Here is a 20307-nt window from a genome sequence, read left to right on the forward strand (position 1 = left end):
AGAGAAAACCGCGTGGAACCCTGATAAGACGAGTCGCAATCACCGCAAGAAATGTTGTATACTAGATCATTAATTTGTGTTGCGAACGCCGAAAGAACCGAGCGATTGTTCAGTATAGTGTGTAACTTCCGTATAGGCCTAGCTATAATTTTAAATTCGGTATCTTTAAAGAATCTGTTAAGCTGTTTGTGCCACTGTTCAACATATGGGACAGAAATAAAGTATTTTTTGATATTACTATTGTTGATTGGTGCAGTATTTTGTATCCTATCCTTAGCTTGTACCCTAATTCGATTTATAGTGTTAATGGGATAACCCCTGTTCAAGAATCTGCTAGTTAATATTTGTATTTCTGAGTCTAAAGCAGAATCCGTCGTTGAATATTTATAGGCATTTAGAAATTGATTAAAGATAATCGATCTTTTGTAGGTGAACGGGTGGTAGCTATTATAATGTAGAAGCATACCGGTGTTTGTGGGTTTTCGATAGATGCTAAATTGTATTTTGTTCGAGTCCCGGGTAAGCGTGAAATTTAGAAAGTTTAATGACTTAGTATCCGTATCTTCCCTTTCCAATGTAAATTTGAGTCTAGAATGAATATTGTTAAACGAATGTAAAATATCTTGGATAGTACTACTATCGGTAATAACTAGAACATCGTCTAAATACCTCCCATAGTATGTGATACGGGGACGAAAAGGTGTCAAATGTATCTGCTCAATCGTTGAGAGATAGATCTCTGACATTAAGCCACTCAGGCTCAAACCCATTGGTAATCCAAAAATTTTTTTGGATTACCAATAGTATTTAGAAATCAAATAAGTATATCAATAAGTATCTTCATCCTCTTAACTTTCTGCCCATGCACAGTACTAAGTACTATAGGTTCTAATACCTCTCATTTTGGGTTTTCATTAAAAAAAAGCTTTTTAATTCTAAAAAGGTGTTTTTTTTTTTTTTTTTTCTCATAATAAAACTGTCTGACAGTGCTACATGAGCAGATGTACCATTTGGGGTTCAACTGATGGAGGCTTAAATAAATGGTAGACTAGCATGTCATTTGTGTAGCTTTTTTCCAAAAAGCAACATGTATGTAAATGTAGAGGTTCATAAAGATCTTGCAGATCAAGTTGATACATTGAAGAGAAGTAAGGTATAGTGCGAGGAAGGTGTAGCAATAGCTTCTACAACTTGATTTGGATCAAGTTTTAATTTCTTGGGAAGTATTACCCAGCATCAATGATGAAAATAGGATGTATTTAGACTTTTTTTTTTTTTTAGTTCTCTTTATGGTCTACTGTTATTTCTAATCAGAAGTGAAGAATAATGTTCTTATATTGGTGACCATTGCATCATGATACTTGTTTCAGAAACAGATTTAATTTTTTTTTAAATTATAAACACAAGCACAAGAGCTATTAGAACCTAGAGTACTTAATGCCATGCATGGTTTGAAAGATGAAAAGTTCCTTATGACATTAGACTTGAATTTCTGTAGTTGCTCATATTTAGGAAATACATACGAAGGGAGGATGTTCCAGAAAATGGAAGTTGAAGGAATAAATGAGGAAGAAGAAAATTTGAAGTAGGAGAGTAAAATGAAATTAGAACATGTGTTTAACTAGTTTGAAAGAGAGAGCAGGAATTATAGAAGCCAATTCAGCAGAACAGTGCCCATGGAAGTAAATGTAGAAAAGGCAAGCAGCAGAAACACAACTCTGAGAGTGGAGTGACATTGTTAGAGATGGATCATTAATTAACCTAACTGCCACTCTTTTGAATTGAACCTAAAAGCCTGAGAGAGGTTTTGGGGCCACCACCCCAGCTGGGAGAACAATACTCTATGGTAGGGAAGATTTGTGATTTGTACAGAGTGAACAGCTGTTTGGAAGAAAAGTAATACGGAGAGCAAAAGAGAAAACCCATTTTTTTTTATGCAGAGGAAGCAATATTTGTAATATGTATATGCTGAGAGAGATTAGAAGTCAGGGTGATCCCCAATAGAGGTACATGATCTTGCCTTGAAATCAGAGTGTCATCAAAGATAAACATAGGAGTAGAACAATTTTTTTGTGAGATATCAAGAAAGCTTTTGATACTGTTGCACATGAAAGACTGCTGTACAAATTGGAGCGGTATGGCATTAAGGGAAAGTTACTGCAATGGATAAAGGGATGGTTGAGTGGGAGATGGCAGAGAGTGGTAATAAATGGACACTGCTCTACATGGACTAATGTCATTAGCAGAGTCCACCAGGGTTCGGTGCTTTGCCAATTGTTGTTTTGTGTATTTATCAATGATATCGATGAAGGTAAATCAGGCTTAATGTCCAAGTTTGCAGATGATACAAAGGTTGGCAGGGTTGTTAATGACAGTAAAGACAGTATGCTACTGCAACCGGATCTAGAAAAGTTAGGCAGATGGGTTGAGAAGTGGCAACTGAAGTTTAACATTGACAAATGGAAAGTACTGCATATGGGTAGGTGGTAACCCAAGAGAAATGTACTAAGTGTGTGGTACTACACTCAGGGAGGTGGCGAATGAAAAAGACCTGGGGGTAATTGTGCAGTCAGATATGAAATTCTCTGAGCAGTGCAGACGGGCTGCCAGAGCATGTCATGGAGTTTTGTCAATGATATATAGGAATTTTGCTAGCAGAAACAAGGTGATTATCCCTTTGTATAAGGAAATGGTCAGGCCACACCTAGAGTACTGTATACAGGTCTGGGGCCTCATTTTAGGAAGGATATAGAATTGATAGAAGATTGGTGAGAGGAACAAAGGGGTGCGTTTATGAAGAAAGGCTTAAGTTCTGCAAGTTGCAGCATCTGGAGACTAGGCACCTGCGAGGTGATGTGATTGAGGTGTATAAAGCCTTGAATGGTTTGAACAGGCTCAATGCTGACAGGATACTTCTGCTTGCTCAGACTAAGAACCTGAGGGGGACATAGATTCAAATTGAGGAAAGACAGTTGTAGAATAGATGTGCGGACATTTGCCTTTAGCCAACGGGTATTTGATTGCTGGAACAGACTTCCATCTGTTGTTGTGGAAGTTGATAGCTTAAATAAATTTAAAGGTGAACTAGACAAACATTTGGAGTGACCAGATGGGTGAAATGGGAAGGATTTTTTTTTTTTTTTTTTGGCTGATGCTGTATAATCTTGCTTTCTTGCATCATACTGCGATTTATACAGAGTGAGCAGCTGTTTGGAAGAAAAGTAATGCCGATAGCGAAAGAGAAAACCAAGTTTTTTAGATGCAGAGGAAGCAATATTTGTAATGTGCTTGTGCCGAGAGAGATTAGAAGTCAGGGTAATCCCCAAAAGTTATATGCCTCAGCTAATGCTAATAAGACAGGACTAAGTTTTTGAAGGATTGAAATCAACTAAGTTACCTTGCCCCACTGGAAAATTGCCTGGAGATCAGCATTTAAGGAATTGGTAGTGGATATTTGAGAAGTTGAATCTGTTTGTGTAGGGCAAGGTTTCTCAAACTGGAAGGTGGAATGCAATGTGCTATCATCAGCAAAACTATGGACAGGATTTCTGGTCAGTGGAAGGTCATTAATGTACAGGAGGAGAAGAGTGAGAGAAAGAACTGATTCTTGGGGAACATCTGCATTAGTGGAGAAGTTAGAAGACAGAGAGCTACCTACAGAGTTGGCCCCAAAATTTTTGAGGTCCTATTCAAAAATTACTTGGCGCGGCTTCTAGGCTCCTGTGCAAAACTTATGCGGAGTGTTTTTGTAATAGTGATTTTTTTAATTTTTTGAATTTTACAATAACTAAGACATAATTAAATAATTTTAGATTATACCGAACAAAAATTTTAAATATGAATAATATTTAATACATTAATCAACAATATTGTTTTGACCATTTGAGTGCGTGGCCCTGGTCAACAGAACCGGTTGAACATGCTTGTGGCTGGCACTGGCCACGTACCATCACCTTCAGTGAGAGAGAAAACTACATACCAAATTACAAAAAACAGTTGGCACACTGAGATGAGAGCTTATTTAGAAGACTTATGCCAGACATGATTATATCCCTTGAAGTGTCAAGAGCAACTGCTTGAGTTTCACCAAACTTTTCCATAGTGAGTAACATAGACCAGTATATCACCAGTGGATTGATACTGATGGAATCCATACTGGTGTTCATTGATCAAATGGAAGGTTTCTGTATAGTTTAATTGGCAGTTAATAAATTTCTCCATTACTTTAGAAGTAAGTGCAATGGAATAGATGTGAGAGATTTGTCACAGTTTTTAGCAACTGGCTGGATATGAGAAAATTTTCAAGCAGAAGGGAAATACCTGTGGACTAAGAAAGTGAAAAAAAGGTGATAGAGAACCAGAGTAAGCCGTGGAAAAATATCATCAAGGTTTGGCACTTTCTTAGCATTAAGGCTGTTCAAAATTCTTCTGACATCCTTTTGATAGAAAGTCACAGAGGTATTGATTGGAGTGTACTGCGAATGGTACGAGGTAGTTTACCAAGATCATCGTTACATGAGTTAAAAGAATAGTTTCTGGCAGGTCAGCTTTATATTTGACTGAAGTGGCAATAGAACCATCTAGTTTTGAGAGAAGTGGAAACAGAGATGGGCAAAAGTTGTGACCAATAGCTTTGGCAAAAGACCAGAATGCTCAACTACCATTTGGACAAGAAGCAAGTTTATATTCTTTGCCCTTTCAAAATCTAGTTTGGACTGGTTAACAACTGCTTTACAATTGTTGCCAGCTTTGATGTAGGCAGAAAATGAACCTGGAAATTTGGATACAAGTGAGTTGTTGATATACAACATTCTTTGTTTGCATATTGCAATTGGCATTTGTTATACTCATCATAGTCATTAGGCATATAGCACGTTCCTACTCTCAATTTTGTTTTCTCTGTGCTTATTTCACCCTAAACTGACTCAACATTACACTGGTCGCATACTTTAACTAGGTGCACACTCTCTTAGACTGTATGTGCAGAAAACCTAGAGCATACCCTTTCTCCCAATCATATCTATCTTTTGTACATATTATACTTACTGCATTCAAGTGTTGCATCCTTTATTCTCCCGATCATATCTATCTTTTGTACATACAGTACAGCGTCAGTTATCTGGAATAATTTGTCAGACCTGTTCCTGATAACAAAATTTTCTAGATAATCGAACATAAGGTAAAATTAAATAAATTCTGTTATAATGTTAAGGTAAAAGGATTTTAAATAAGATTAAAATTACTGTTTACTTTAAATAGCATGAAAAAAAATTATTTGAAAAAAAAAATAACAATAACTTATACATAAATTCACACATTTACATATGTATGTAAGTGGCGACCAAAAAAAAGCTGCATCACCTTAAAAAAAAGTAACATTTGTAGTGAAACATATAAGATATTCTTTGATTACAGTCATTTGTTTCTTGCAAAGCAAAGCAAAGGTATTGCATCAGATAATACTTCTATTGCATTAGACAGTAATGCAATAGAAGTGTTATAAAAAGGGGTGGAGCAAATTAAGTTTATTAACAGAATGGTTAATGCAGAAACCTACATCTTGGAGGAGTGCCTGAAACCCATTATTAGGGATCACCACACAGACATTGTAAACTGCATTTTTTAACAGGACTCAGCACCTTGCCACACAGAAAAATTGGTAAGCTTTATGCTATTTAGATTTAATGAGTTTGTCTTGTTTCACAAGGCCTAAAACATACTTACACCAATGTTTTCCCTTGTTTTTCTCCCTTAAGGTGCGATCATACCTCTGAAATGCTGGCATTACAGTGTTGGACTGGCCTGGCAACAGTGCAGATTTGAACACTTAAAAATTGTTGGTACATAATGTCATCTAAAATTGCTCAGAAGAGGTCAACTAGTAAGATTCAGCTGCAGGAGAGCATTGTAAGGGTGTGGCACCATGAAATTGGGCAACCATATATCCAGAAGTTGATTAATTCTATGCAAGATCATTGCAAGGCTGTAATTGCAGCTCGAGGAGGAATAACAAAATATTGAGAACTAATTTTGCTGATTTAAAGTAGATAATACTATTACGTTAACTTGTCGTTTCACTTTGTACATGTAAATGCAATAAAATGAATGGTTGGTTGTCACGATTGCCATTTGCATGATTTCTCATATTTCCATTAATTATACATTTTACCCTTTGGGAAGATATTTATGGCAATTAGGTATATCAGGTGGAGTCTTTTTATTGGATTTCATTGAGAGAGATATATATCCCATCTAACAAATGTATTTTGAACATTTCTGTATCCAACAATGCTGTGCAAAACACATTATTTACAAAATTCACAAGTGATGCAGTTTGTCCGCCACTGTATATTCGGATAGGTATTTTACTGCAAATTTTATATGGAAAAAAATTTAAAGTAATTTTTTAAAATGTTTGATGATCGTTTTTTTGTTTCCTTTGTGTTTTTTTTTGCTGCGAAATCTCTTGAGTTCCTTAATATCAATTTTATTATATCGCATTCTTACTGGCCTTCTGCCCATTTCAGTGCTGTTTCTTTTTGTTGACATTTTACCGTAAAAAAAACAAAGAAAAATAATAAATAGTACAGTTTCGGGCCTTTTTTTCAGCAGTGACCTGTACTTGTTAAATAATTACTCTTAATATCATTAGTGCCAATGTGTACAACAATATCATCTTTTGTGCCCTTAAAGATGATATCTGCTCTACAATGTCATCAACCTTTGCCACTGGCAGACATACCCTGGTCCTGTTCCACCTATCAGTGGAAGACCACAGGAGGCATTGAATGGAGTGTACAGGGAATGGTGGGAGGTGGTTTACCAAGATCATCAATGCATGAGTTGGAAGAAGAGTAGGATGCCAGGAGGTCAGCGTTATCTTTGACTGATGTGGCAATAGAACCATTTGGTTTTGACCAAGGTGGCAATAGATATGGGCTAAAGTTGCAGCCAATAGCTTTGGCAAGAGACCAGAATGCTTGCCTACCATTTGGACAAGAAGCAAGTTTTCTACTCTTAGCCTGTTTGAAATCTAGTTTGGACTGATTAATAACTGCTTTACAATTGTTGCAAGTTTTGGTGTAGGCAGAAAATGAACCTGGAGATTTGGATACAATCCATTTATGATATGCAACATTCTTCTCTTGAACAGCCTTAACACATTTATTGGAAAACCAAGGTTTAGATAAAGGATGGGATTTTAATGTGGAGTATGGAATAAAGGATTTCATACTTAGAAGAATAATTTCACACACACAATATGAGCAAACATTGACATCAGAAAATGTGTAACAATCTAACCAAGGAAGAGAATAAAAGAAATTTTGTAGATCATCCTATTTTGCATTCTTGTAATTAGCATTAGTTGAGGCATATGATGCAAGAAAGCAAGCTTATACAGCATCAGCCAGAAAACAAAAACAAACAATCCCCCTTCCCATTTCACCCATCCGGTCATTCCAAATGTTTGTCTAGTTCAGCCTTAAATTTATTTAAGCTATCAACTTCCACAACAGCAGATGGAAGTCTGTTCCAGCAGTCAACTACCCACTGGTTAAAGGCAAACTTCCGTATATCTATTCTGCAACTGTCTTTCCTTAGTTTGAATCTATGCCCCTCAGGTTCTTAATCTGAGCAAGTGGAAGTATCTGGTCAGCATTGAGCCTGCTCAAACCATTCAAGGCCTTATACACCTCAATTAGATCACCTCACAGGTGCCTAGTCTCCAGATGCTGAAACTTGCAGAACTTTAGCGCACCCCTTTGTTCTTCTCACCAATCTTGTTGCCCTTCTCTGTACTCGTTCTAGCAACTCAACATCCTTCCTAAAATGAGGCCTCCAGACCTGTATACAGTACTTAACGTGTGGCTTGACCACTGCCTTATACAAAGGGATAATTACCTCCTTGTCTCTGCTTGCAAAATTCCTATATATCATTGACAAAACTGCATGACCTGCTCTGGCAGCCCGTCTGCACTGCTTAGAGAACTTCATATCTGACTGCACAATTACCTCCAGGCTTTTTTCATTCTCCACCTCCCTGAGTGTAGTACCACACTGTTGGTATGTTTCTCTTGGGTTACTGCTACCCATATGGAGGACTTAACATTTGCCAATGTTAAACTTCAACTGCCCTTTCTTAGCCCATCTGCCTAACTTTTCAAGATCTTGCAGTAGAATACTGTCATTAACAACTTTGCCAACCTTTGTATCATCTGCAAACTTGGACATTAAGCCCGATACACCCTCATCAATATCATTGATAAATACACAATACAACAATGGGCACAGCACTCAAACCTGGGGGACTCTGTTATTAACATTAGTCCATGTTAATTAGATCACCTCACAGGTGCCTCCCACTCAACCTCCCATTAACCTCCCACTCAACCATCCCTTTATCCATTGTAGTAATTTACCCTTAATGCTATACTGCTCCAATTTGTACAGCAGTCTTCCATGTGCAACAGTATCAAAAGCTTTCCTGAAGTCCAAGTATATGATATCAAAATTATTTTTTGCATCTAGTTCCTTTGTGACCACATCATAGTATCCAATCAGATTAGTCAGACAAGACTCCCCCTTAACAAACCCATGCTGTGTCTGAGCTATTATTGCTGTTTTGTCTAGGTGATCCTGTATCACCTCTTTAACCAGTGACTCCATTATTTTCCCAGGTCAAAAAATAGTCAAACCATTTATATTAAGTGGACCAATCCGATTCAACCCCTTCCTTCTAGAGTTTACACAAGTAAAGAACTCTTTGCTGTATTTCTTTGCATCCTTTGCCAAATATTTCTCGTAATCTGCCTTTGCCTGCCTAAACTTCTTTGTGACTTGATTACAGACTAGCTTATATCTTCCATAGGGTTCTGTGTCACCTGATAATTTATATGCGTCCCATGCATTTTTATTCTCTGCCACCAGCCTCATTAATTCATCTGACATCCATTTAGGCCTGAACCTTGAACAGTATTTCTTAGTTGGTATGAAAAGTCTAGTAGGCTCCAAGATTAAGTTCCTGAAGGTTTCCCATTTAGATTTCACCTTTGGTGACATCATCAGTTGATATCCCTGTATAGAATTTAAAAACTGTCAGAGACCACTGTAGTCACCTTTACGAAAACAAAAACCCTTCCCTTTACCCTTGGTGGTAGTTACATCTTTAAGTAAATCCCACATCAGTACATTGTGATCACTGTCACCTAGTAGTTCCTTTATCTGCAAATTCTTAATTCATGAATAATCACTGTTGTTAATTAGATCAATGGTATTACTCCCTCCGGTTGTCCCCCAAACATGTTGCTGTTGAAAAAGAATCCTACAATAAATCCACAAAAATCTTGCTACCATGTGAGTGACCAATCCACAAGTTCCAGTCAATATCTGGAAAGTTGAGATCCCCCATTACAAGACATTCTGGTTTACTGGCCCATTCTGTTTCTCTGCACAACTGTTCATTGTACTCATGAGTCATTAGGCCTATAACATGCCTACTCTCGTTTTCCCTTTCTCGGTGTTTGTCACAACAAACAGACTCAACATTGTACTGTTCACCCATGTCAGCTGGATGCACTTCCTTAGATTTTGTGTTTAACTAACAGCATAACCCCTCCTGCCTTCCTACCCTGTCTGTCTTTTCTGTACACATTGTACTTCCCAAATTCCAATTCTGCACTGCTTATTTCTATATGACACCATATTTCTGATATCTCAACAATATCTGCCTTTGATGTCTTGATCAAATTTATTTACTATACAGTAATACCCCGAAGTTACGTGATAGGTGTGTCCGACGAAAATCGCGTAAGTCGGGGTACAGCTTTGCATATAAATACATATAAATTTTGCTTAATTGGGACCAAGGACTAACAAAAACACTAGTTTAGAAGAAAAATATTAATAAAATTGCAGTTCTTTATACATATTAATACAAAATATGTATTAAAAAAACAAATGACTTACGTTAAAAAGTTATTTCGATGTCGATGGCTTCATAAAATCTAACAAATTCGTCTGACGACACAGCGCCTTCTTTTTTTCACGCAGAATTTCTTCGTAGCAAGCTAATAATTTTTTTATTCCTTGCTTTGTAGCTATAACGCGTTCTTCGTCGGAGTCTATGTTTTCTAAAATTTTTAAGCCCTTTACAATTGAGCCCTTTTCAATTTTCAACCTGTCAAGTTTGCAATTGTCATGTGCTTTTCGCCGTTGCTTCATTTAGGCCTGTAGCACGTGCAATATCACATGGTCTTTCATTTCGCTCAAAGCGTTTCACAATTTCATATTTTTTCTCTATCGACAGAGGCGGACTGGCCATAAGCCTTACTGGGGCCAGTGTAACCCCGGTGGGCCAGTGTGATTTTGGCCATAAACCATAGTATGAGGCCACTATAAATTTTCCCGGGTAAGAATTTTTGACCCAGTCCGCCTCTGTTTATCGATAATTGCTTTTCTTTTTCTCTCTGAATCTGCAGTGTCTTCACCAGGACGCTTCCTTTTCACACCTTTTAATTAAGTATTTTACTCATTTTTAGGGAATAAAGCGCAATTACAAAACGAGGAGGCACGCTTGATACGCATAAACAAAGCTGCGCGCATGTAGCAACTGAATAAACAACACCATAAAGGCAGAGATACACTATTAACACCCCACATTTCTAGGGGTTACTACCATAAAACAATAAAAATCCAGTTGCGTTTCTGCTAGTGAAATCTGTTATAAACTGGTAGTAAACTCGATCTAATTGCATTTGCGATTATACCGATAGCTGGAATTGTGTTGGTTTTTACGTTATTATGGTGAAATGTGTTTCCCCTTCACTGATATAAAAAACATAAAAGCAGCAGAGTTGAATTTTGTTCATCTTTCGCTCTCATTCTCCGCCGTCGCACCATATATCGATAACATATGAAAAACGACCTTGAAGATAGTGGGCGGCAGCGTTGTCAAACGAAAAAATCAAGAACCGCGTAACTCCGAGTTCGCGTAAGTCGGGGTAGCGTAAGTCGGGGTATTACTGTACTTCTAGCATTGGTGTACATGAAAGTATACATGCACCTGTTCTTACTCTTAGTTACCCTAACATAGCCCATATATTTACTTGTTTCATGATGACTGCCAGCAGCTCTTGGAGTTCCCTGCAGTGTGCTCTCTGGGCTGCTGCTCATTACAATAGAAGCAATGCAAGAATCACTTTTGCCTCTGACTGCGACTACCGTCAATATTTTAGTCTGTGAATCCCCCCAATCTAGCAGTTTTCCGATCCACCTAACACTGCCTTGATAGCACCAGCATATATTCTTGCACCCTTTCTATTTAAGTGTATCCCATCCCTGTAGAAGCAGTCTCTCCTGTTAGCACGCACAGACCACGCTGAAAAAAATTCTACCCAGTGAGCCTTGCACAATCTCTCCAGGGCTGAATTGATTGACAAGGCTCTCATCATATACTCCTTCCTATAGTGTCTGGGCAGAATTGCAGACACTTTCAAATTTAACCCTGACTCGTGACTTTTTTTTTTTTTTTTTCAGAATTGACCTGTACTTGTTAAGTAACTCTGCAGATCTCTTACTCTTAAGGTCATTAGTGCCAACATGTACAACAATATCACCTTTTGTGTCCTTAAAATATGATATCTGCCTTACAACGTCATCAACTTTTGCCCCTGGCAGATATACCCTGGTCCTGTTCCACCTATCCTTTTTGCATAATATATACCCCATCTTCCAGACAGTAGAGTCACTGACAATAACTAGTTCCTGTGGGACCAGTGCATTGTGTCTTGGAGATTGCTGCTGTGTTGTCTGATGCACAGGAGTGAACTCTGGCATTGAGTTGGGCAACTAAGAGCTTGATGGGGCCCCTCATATTAATTTCTTTGAGCGCCTTTACCCTGCACCTCAAACTCTCATAGATGCCCATTAGATTGCTGAGTTGGTGCCTAATTTCTTCACAGTCTGTGCACCTAGTACACACATAAAGACATCCTCCTTTGCTGGATCTTATCATGTTCTAGGCAGGTTTGCAAACATTTCACATTTCTCACATTGTTTTAGACTGTGATGCATTGGAGATTCGTCCCCTTCAGTTCTCTCGCAAGCCACTGCACTGGCTATTCTGTGAATGCTGCTTTGCTGCTCTAGTCTGGATCATGATTCTGTTAAGTATAATTTAATTAATAATGAACTTTTTAAATAATTAATAAATTTTACTGATTAATTGATAATACTATACTAATCTAACAGATTTCTAATACAGTGCTACATTTTTCACTACCTAGTTTTAAGTTAAATCTTACGCTATTCCATATTTTATAACAATGGCAGCAAGTTGTGAATGTAAAATCTATGGACACTAAGTATTAACTTTCAAAATTGCTATCTAAATTCAAAAATAAAGCACTGAGCTTGGCTAGAACTATAAAGCTACTTATAGAAAATAATTTAGTATAATAAATTAAATCAATAAAACAACTAAATATAAATGAAAACTTAGTTTTCACCGGAGCTGCAAAAATCTTGGTCAATGTGGTAATAACTTCGTACCCCAAATTATCAAATGTCAAACAACACGAGGTTGAGAATGGCCACGAGAGAAAGGCTCCATTGGAGAAGAGACCATTGCCAAGTTGTAATCTGAAGTGCTTAGAGGACCACTCACGTGGACCATATACTTAGAAGGGTTGTTGTGAGAATAACAACCCTTCCCTTTGTTAAGGGAAAGTCTTGTCTGACAAATTTGATAGGATATTATGATGTGGTTACAAAGGAACTGAATGCAAAAAATAATTTTGATATCATATATTTGGATTTCAGGAAAGCTTTTGACACTGTTGCGCATGGAAGACTATTGTACAAATTGGAGCAGAATGGTATTAAGGGTAAGTTGCTACAATGGATAAAAGGATGGTTAAGTGCGATAAGACAGAGGGTGGTAATCAATGGGTGCTGCTCTTCTTGGACTAATGTTATTAGTGGAGTCCCACAGGGTTCGGTGTTGGGTCCACTGTTGTTTTGTATATTTATCAATGATATTGATGAAGGTATATCAGGCTTAGTGTCGAAGTTTGCAGATGATACAAAGGTTGGCAGGGTTGTTAATGACAGTAATGGCAGTGTGCTACTGCAACAGGATCTAGATAATTTGGGCAGATGGGCTAAGAAGTGACAACTGAAGTTTAACCTTGACAAATGCAAAGTACTGCATATGGGTAGAAGTAACCCCAGAGAAATGTACCAACTGTGTGGTACTACACTTAAGGTGGTAGAAAATGAAAAAGACCTGGGAGTAATTGTGCAGGCAGATATGAAGTTTTCTGAGCAATGCAGACATGCTGCCAGGGCAGGTCATGGGGTTTTGTCAATGATATATAGGAATTTTGCTTGCAGGGAAAAGGAGGTGATTATCCCTCTGTATAAGGCAATGGTCAGGCCACGCCTTGAGTACTGCGTACAGGTCTGGAGGCCTCATTTTAGGAAGGATGTAGATTTACTCGAGCGTGTACAGAGAAGGGCAACAAGATTGGTGAGGGGAATAAAGGGATCCTCTTATCAAGAGAGGCTTAAGTTCTGCAAATTGCAGTGGCTGGAGACTAGGCACCTGCGCGATGATCTGATTGAGGTGTATAAGGCCTTGAATGGGTTCAGTGCGCTGAATTCTGATGGGATCCTTCCACTTGTTCAGATTACAAACCTAAGGGGGCATAAATTCAAATTAAGAAAGGACAGATGTAGAATAGATGTGCGGAAATTTGCCTTTAGCCAGCGGGTGGTTAATTGCTGGAACAAACTTCCATCTGTCGTTGTGGAAGTTGATAGGTTGAATAAATTTAAGGAGGAACTGGACAGGCATTTGGAGGGAATGGTGTGATTTTTTTTTTTTTTTTTTTGGCCGATGCTCCATAAGCTCATACATTTGCTTTCTTGCATCACATGCCACTATTACTAATAAGATCAAGTTTGTTGGCTGTGTGGTTAGAATTGTCTGGTATTCTGGAAGGTAAATGATCAATCTGTGTGAGGTGATTAGTAATTGCAAAAGCCTTGGCATCTCGAGCAGGTGGTCCATGTGACTAGAAAACGGATGTCTGCTGGAGTTGTAGACATTAAAATTGCCAAGGAAAATTTCATTACTGTTAGGAAAGTTGGTCTGGAGAAAGTCTTAAGTTTCAATGAGAGGAAGTGAAAGAGTTCTAAGTGATTAGTGGAGTTGGGAGAATAATAGAAGCAACAGATGAATTTGGCAATGTTGTTTGACAATGTTCTGGCTTAAAATCTCAAACAATGTTTGAGATTTTAAGCCAGAGAAGAACAATGAGGAAATTCCCAAATTACTAAGTCTCTGACAGGGCATATCTGAAAAGAAATATGCACAAATACATCTTTTGAAGCAAATAATTCAGACAACTGAGATGAGTAGCGATTTAAACAACTGATAACTGGGATTCTGTCAGAAAAAGTACATGGGGGTGTGGCAGACTGTAAGTGGAAATGAGATTAGAACCACATATATTTATGAAATGTATAAGGAAGTGTTTGGGAGGGTTGGATCTTTTCGTAGATAACTTTGTTCTGTTATTTTGACAATTCATGTTGTATTCAGAAGTAAGAAAAGGTGGCAAGGACATGCTGTATGAAGTAATGAAATTTTTGGATATGACGTACACGAGAACATACAGCTTTTGACATAATGTGGCCTCGACAATCCCCCCCCCGCGCATTGTGTAACGTCATCAAGATTTTCCCGGAAGCCTCCTAAACAGTTACCAATAGGTTCAGTCCAGTGGACTATCTAGCAGCCGGCCTGCTAACACCTCGAAATGTAAGGAAGATTGGATCTTGCCATGATGTTCATCATAACCTCAAAAAACATCAATCAAACTGCATGATGGAAGATATAATAGGGGTAGGGGGTTATCAGAGTTTGGACTGGAGACTAAATGTGGGTTCCACCACTTCAAGCTTCCGATAAGCAGAGTGGTGGTTTGCACTAGTTGATGAGAGTCATCTACCACCTAGTATTACTTGGTAACACAGGGGCGGCATTCCTCTGTGTGATGTGGGCACCACATCTCGAACCCTGCTTATGTTGGTTCGCACCTGGATGGTCACTCCAGTATTCTGGGTGCTGTATTTCAGGACTTGCACATGGGGGTCATACCCAGGGTTACTAACAGTCCTACAATCGTGTAGGTGCATGTATAGGATTTTGCTGTCACAAACCAACTGGACTTTGCCAAAATTTGGTCCACTTGACTTTAGTGTCATCCAAATTTCAATTCCATCAGTGTTTTAGGCTCCCAGGTAGCAAGCCCACTTGACATATCTGAGAGAATTTCTGTGACAGTCTCAAGGACCAAACAATTAAAAGGAGTATTTAGAAGCATTAAGCTGTACTTACCATTGTAGGTCATATCTGCAGACGGCTAGGTCATTTTGTGACAATATTGCCCGATTCTGGTTATTAACCAGTCTTCAAACCGTCAGTCAACTTTTGATGGCTTCCCCCTCTACACTCTTGTGTGTGTCAACAAGGAACATTAGCAATGGGAGTGGTCCTGATCACTGATCCCATAGGTGTTAAAAACTTGCTCCAGGCACTTATGTAATTTTTGATAACTCATGAAAGGGTTTCAAGTGTGTTAGTTATGAAAGCTATTTGTGTTATCTTTTACTGTCTGTTCTTCCTGTTTTTCTGCTTTTCTACTAGTAGCTGAATTGAAAGCAAGTTAAGCATTCCTTATATTCTTTCCACCTTCTTTTATTTAAGACCCCTTCTGATTTCCTAAATTTGCTAAAATATTTGATCTTGACTTGCTTTGGAATAAAAATTTTAGCCCTTCAGTTTTGGATAGCAATTTTTTATTTTTTTTTAAATTCATTTTCCAGGGAATTTTTTCATCGATGTATACAACTGCCTTCCCATCAATTAAATGCCAAACAGCAAAGAAAGGCTATGGAATAGCTTATGTTTATTCATAGTTTAATGCAGCACTTTAATAGTTTAAAGTTTTGCATTCAAACTGATTTAGAAATTGTTTTATTAGCATTGATAAGTCAGAAAAAAATTTGTAACCAAGGGTGGGAGATTGTTACTCTGAATCATTAAATTTTGTGAGAAGAAAGCCATACAGAAAAAAAGAATCATCATAAAAAAAAAAGAGAGACAATTCTTCTTCCGAAAGTAATTGAAAGTACTTTGTATGATTGGTTTTCAGAAGCATATTCCGGATAATTCATGAAATTACAAGTGTATCAAATTTGGTGCAGTTTTCAGGTCTCTAAATGTTGCTCCCACATCCTGTAAGCAATCTTGATGATTTCAGTATACAAAACCATTTGTTGATTTCTTTTGGCAGGTAATCATTCCCAACAATTAAAGGGCTTCTTCAAAAATTATTGCTATTGATTTTTAAGGAAGTTTTACAAACTTATGTAAAATGAGGTATGTGATGTTCATATGATATGAAAACATAAGTGTTTAGCTTATTAGTGTTAAAATTTGCATAACACTGTCTATTTTTGTCCTTGTATATGTGAATCATGGTAAAAAATCATGCAAAGAAAGTGTAATTTCTTTCATTATTTTACACTTTTCTGACCATGGATTAATGAAGAAATGGATTTCTTCATTAATCCATGCCAACGTATTTCAATAATCCAAAGTATTTCATGCCAACGTGTAGGTTGATATCAATATTTCTACCTTAAATTGATTTTGCTGTCATTGTTCTGTCATTCTTTCAAAATTGTGAGGTTGCTGCCATCAGGGAGGGTCCAACTCAGACACTGTTACTTGAGATATTGTAGTGTCCCTTAATAATAATAAAAAAAAATTTATTTTTAATTTAGCCCTCAGTACTTTCTCAGGTGGAATCCTGAGGTTGGTTGCCTCTTCAGCTCATCTATCAGCCTGGTTGTGATTGCCAAACAGTTTCTATAGCAGGTTCATAATACTAGCCTATTATATCAAAATTTATATATACTGTAATATACAGAGAATAGAATATATCTATCTTTTAGCTTTTAAGATTGTATTGTATTTTAAGGGTTGAGGTGTGGGGGAGTGGGGTTGTCCTGTTTGTAGGTTTGAGCTTATATGATCTATATGGAATTTCAAAAACAAAAGTAGTATCCTTGGATTAGGTGAGTAAAAATAAACTGCCTGGCAAACTGTTAAAATAAATTTAATACAGAACATTATTATTTTCTGTGTCACACTTTGAAATATTTGTTAATTATTATTGGGAATTTTTTGAACTGTAAAACTCATCGTAGAGTGATTTTTTTTTTTTTTTTTTAATCGATTGTTGATTCTAAAATTGAGCTAGAACTGTGTTTAAAAGAGATAATGTATATAAAGAGAAATGATACATTCGAAGCATTTTGAAAATGCTTTGAATTTAACAAATTAATTGACAAAACAATTAGAATTATGGATGAATTCCTACTGCTTTATAAACTTTTTATTTAACTCAGTTAATGAACTAAGCAAAGGCTTCTGGTTTGAGACCCACTAGATATTTAATGTAAAACAAAAGCCAGCTGTCATCTAATGCAAGACTAATAAGTCTTTAAACAGCTATCAAGAATATGCCTTGAGTTTTAAAAAAAAATAGTGGGTTAACATTTTTGGTGGTGCTATTTATATTAAAAACTGTATTAACAATTTAGGTTGACTTGGGGATAATTGTTTTCTGTGATGTGAGTGTAAGCCTAAGCTTAGGTTAAAAATTGGTCTCTGGCACTAGAGGTTCCCAAGTACCTCCAAGAAATTGAATATAGAAATGCACACAATTTTGAAATCAATGAAAGCCAACCTTAAACTGATAAGGTTATGTTTCTCAGCAGAAAAAGGATAACTGGTTATTAAAACCTGATATCCTTATAGCAGTAAGAAATATGCAGACATGTTGGCAACTGTAACACAGAGGTGATAGTTGCCAACTGCGTTTTATTTCTAATAGTTATCTGTGATGCCTTAACATATACATCTAGTAAGTGGGAGGAACTTAAGTCTACCTTGCCCATTTTTCTGGTTTCAGGTATTAAGTTAATTTGTTTTTGAATATAAATATTTATCACTAGTTTTTCTTTCTTTTTTATAACATAAATTTAATTTGCTTTTAAATGTGATATGTGACTGTAATACTTTTAATTAGTTGCTTTACAGGCACTGAAGAGGAAAAAGAGATATGAGAAACAGTTACAGCAAATTGATGGAACATTGACAACAATAGAATTCCAAAGAGAAGCTCTAGAAAATGCAAATACAAATACAGAAGTGATGAAAATAATGGGATTTGCTGCAAAAGCCTTGAAAAATGCACACGAAGATATGTTAGTATATTTATCTGTTATATTAAGATACAAATTTAGTTTTAACTATTTGGCAAGAAAGAATGATAATATTAAATTTTCATCAGGTAATAGTTTTAAGGTATTAGTATTTTTAATAGGTTACATTCTTGTTAAGTTGAAGGAGATGAAAACCACTAGGCGCCTCCGTAGCCAGGTGGGAAGGAGCAGCAGTGCGTAGCACACGCTTCTTGATTAGACCGGGGTTCGAGCCCGTCACCACCAAATAGGAGGATGCGGAAAGGTCAGGGAATGACCACCACATATCCCTGAGCAATATGGCCTTAGTTGCTAATGCTCCTAAAAACCAAATAAAAAACAAAAAAAAAAAATGAAAACCACTAGAGTTATCAAAAATCCAACTTATTGAATTTTACTGCTTTTCTGTTTAAAATAAAGTTGCTTTATAAACAAAACTGCAAAAATACTGTGGGCCTAATTGATATATTGTTTTGCCATTTCAGATTTTTAATTGAAAATAAAAATTAACCTCTTGAATGAAACCTCTTCAGTTATAGTTAGAACAGAAATTACTGCATAGCCTCTTCAGTTATACTTAGAACAGAAAGGACAGCATTCCAGCTGTTATCTAGAACATTTACCAGTTCCTCACTCTCTACAGCAGAATTTTTTATTGGAAATCCAACTAACCTGAAGCAATTTGCATTGTGTTTTCAGTAACAGCATGGCATATCTTGGTTGCTAGTCTCATAACCTAAAATTTTTGATTTTTGTTTTTATCCAATATGGTGTGAAGACTTCAGCAGCTAGGTTTCTTGTATATATAACTATATATGTAACTTGATTGGCTTGGAAGTGCCTTGTTATAGGAGATTTCAGTCTTATCATTTATTGGTTGGAAATTGTGGACCAGCAGCTTAACCTGTGGGGTAATTTTCTGAATTAGCTTGATTGTTATTTGTATCAGTGCATCACAGAGAATGCAAGGGACATGAATATTTTTGATCTGGTTATCACCAGTGAATAATCTGAATAACGTCACAAATATGGGTTATACAGGAATCATTAGTAGTGAATGACCATAGTTTCCTAAAGTGGCCAATGACAAATGAGATTTTGGTAGTTAAGGGTAAGAGTTTTGTTTCAAGAAAAGGGGTTACTATAGCCTGAGGAGGTTGTTGGACTTCATCAGTTGGAATGAAACTTGTAAGAGAAAAGAACATCTGAATTATTCAAGGCATTCATCATTAATTGCTACTGGTGATTCATTCCATTAAGGAGGAATTCCTTCCACACAAGGATGCCAGGATGGATGAAAAAGGATTTAGTGAACTTGATAGAATATAAAAAGCACATAGGACAGTTATACAGTGATGGGCAGCCCAGATTCATATAATATTTATAAGTTCATTTATAACAAGACTGCAGAGGAGTCAGGCACTGTCAGAGTTATGAGAAATCATTAGCCACAATAGTCATGTGGGGATAAGGAGTATTTATTCATATGTAAATACAAAGGAGAAAAAATAAACCAGATTGGACCTTTTCTCACTGCAAATGGAAGAATCATAGGTAATCCAGCAGACGTTACTGGTAAGGTGAGGTGAATGAATATTTTGCATCAATCTTCACTGTAAAAAAGTTCTTTTTAAGGTTGGGGCTGTTGTGCTAATATACCTGATCATTGTAGGATATGTGGGGGAAAAAAATTTCCCAGCTTGAAAGTGAGTTAGGCCATTGCTACTAATGGTATTTATCTGGTCATATTGAAAAAGACTGCAAAGGAGTGTGCCAAAAGTTCAGCACTGACTTACATTCATGACATGGCCACATGTAGCAAACTATATTAAAACAAAACTAAGACATCCAAAATTGAAAAGTGATGTATATTGTTAAAGCCACATTTAAGCTGAAAACATAAGAAACATGCATGAAAACATGCTAAGAAAGCTCCAGGTCCTGATGGTATTTCTCCATTTGTTCTCA

General features: G+C 36.9%; 1 protein-coding gene across 1 annotated transcript in view; it reads left to right on the forward strand.

Annotated features, from left to right (window-relative positions):
- Positions 1–20307, forward strand: part of shrb (charged multivesicular body protein shrub) — a 72920-nt gene that overhangs the window by 16704 nt on the left and 35909 nt on the right. Inside the window, 1 exon segment of the mRNA XM_090389703.1 lies at positions 18165–18342. Coding sequence (XP_090245829.1) covers positions 18165–18342 — 178 coding nt within the window.

Source organism: Mastigoproctus giganteus, chromosome 2 (assembly GCF_048544385.1).
Source record: "Mastigoproctus giganteus isolate SK-2022 chromosome 2, ASM4854438v1, whole genome shotgun sequence".
NCBI lineage: Eukaryota > Metazoa > Arthropoda > Arachnida > Uropygi > Thelyphonidae > Mastigoproctus > Mastigoproctus giganteus.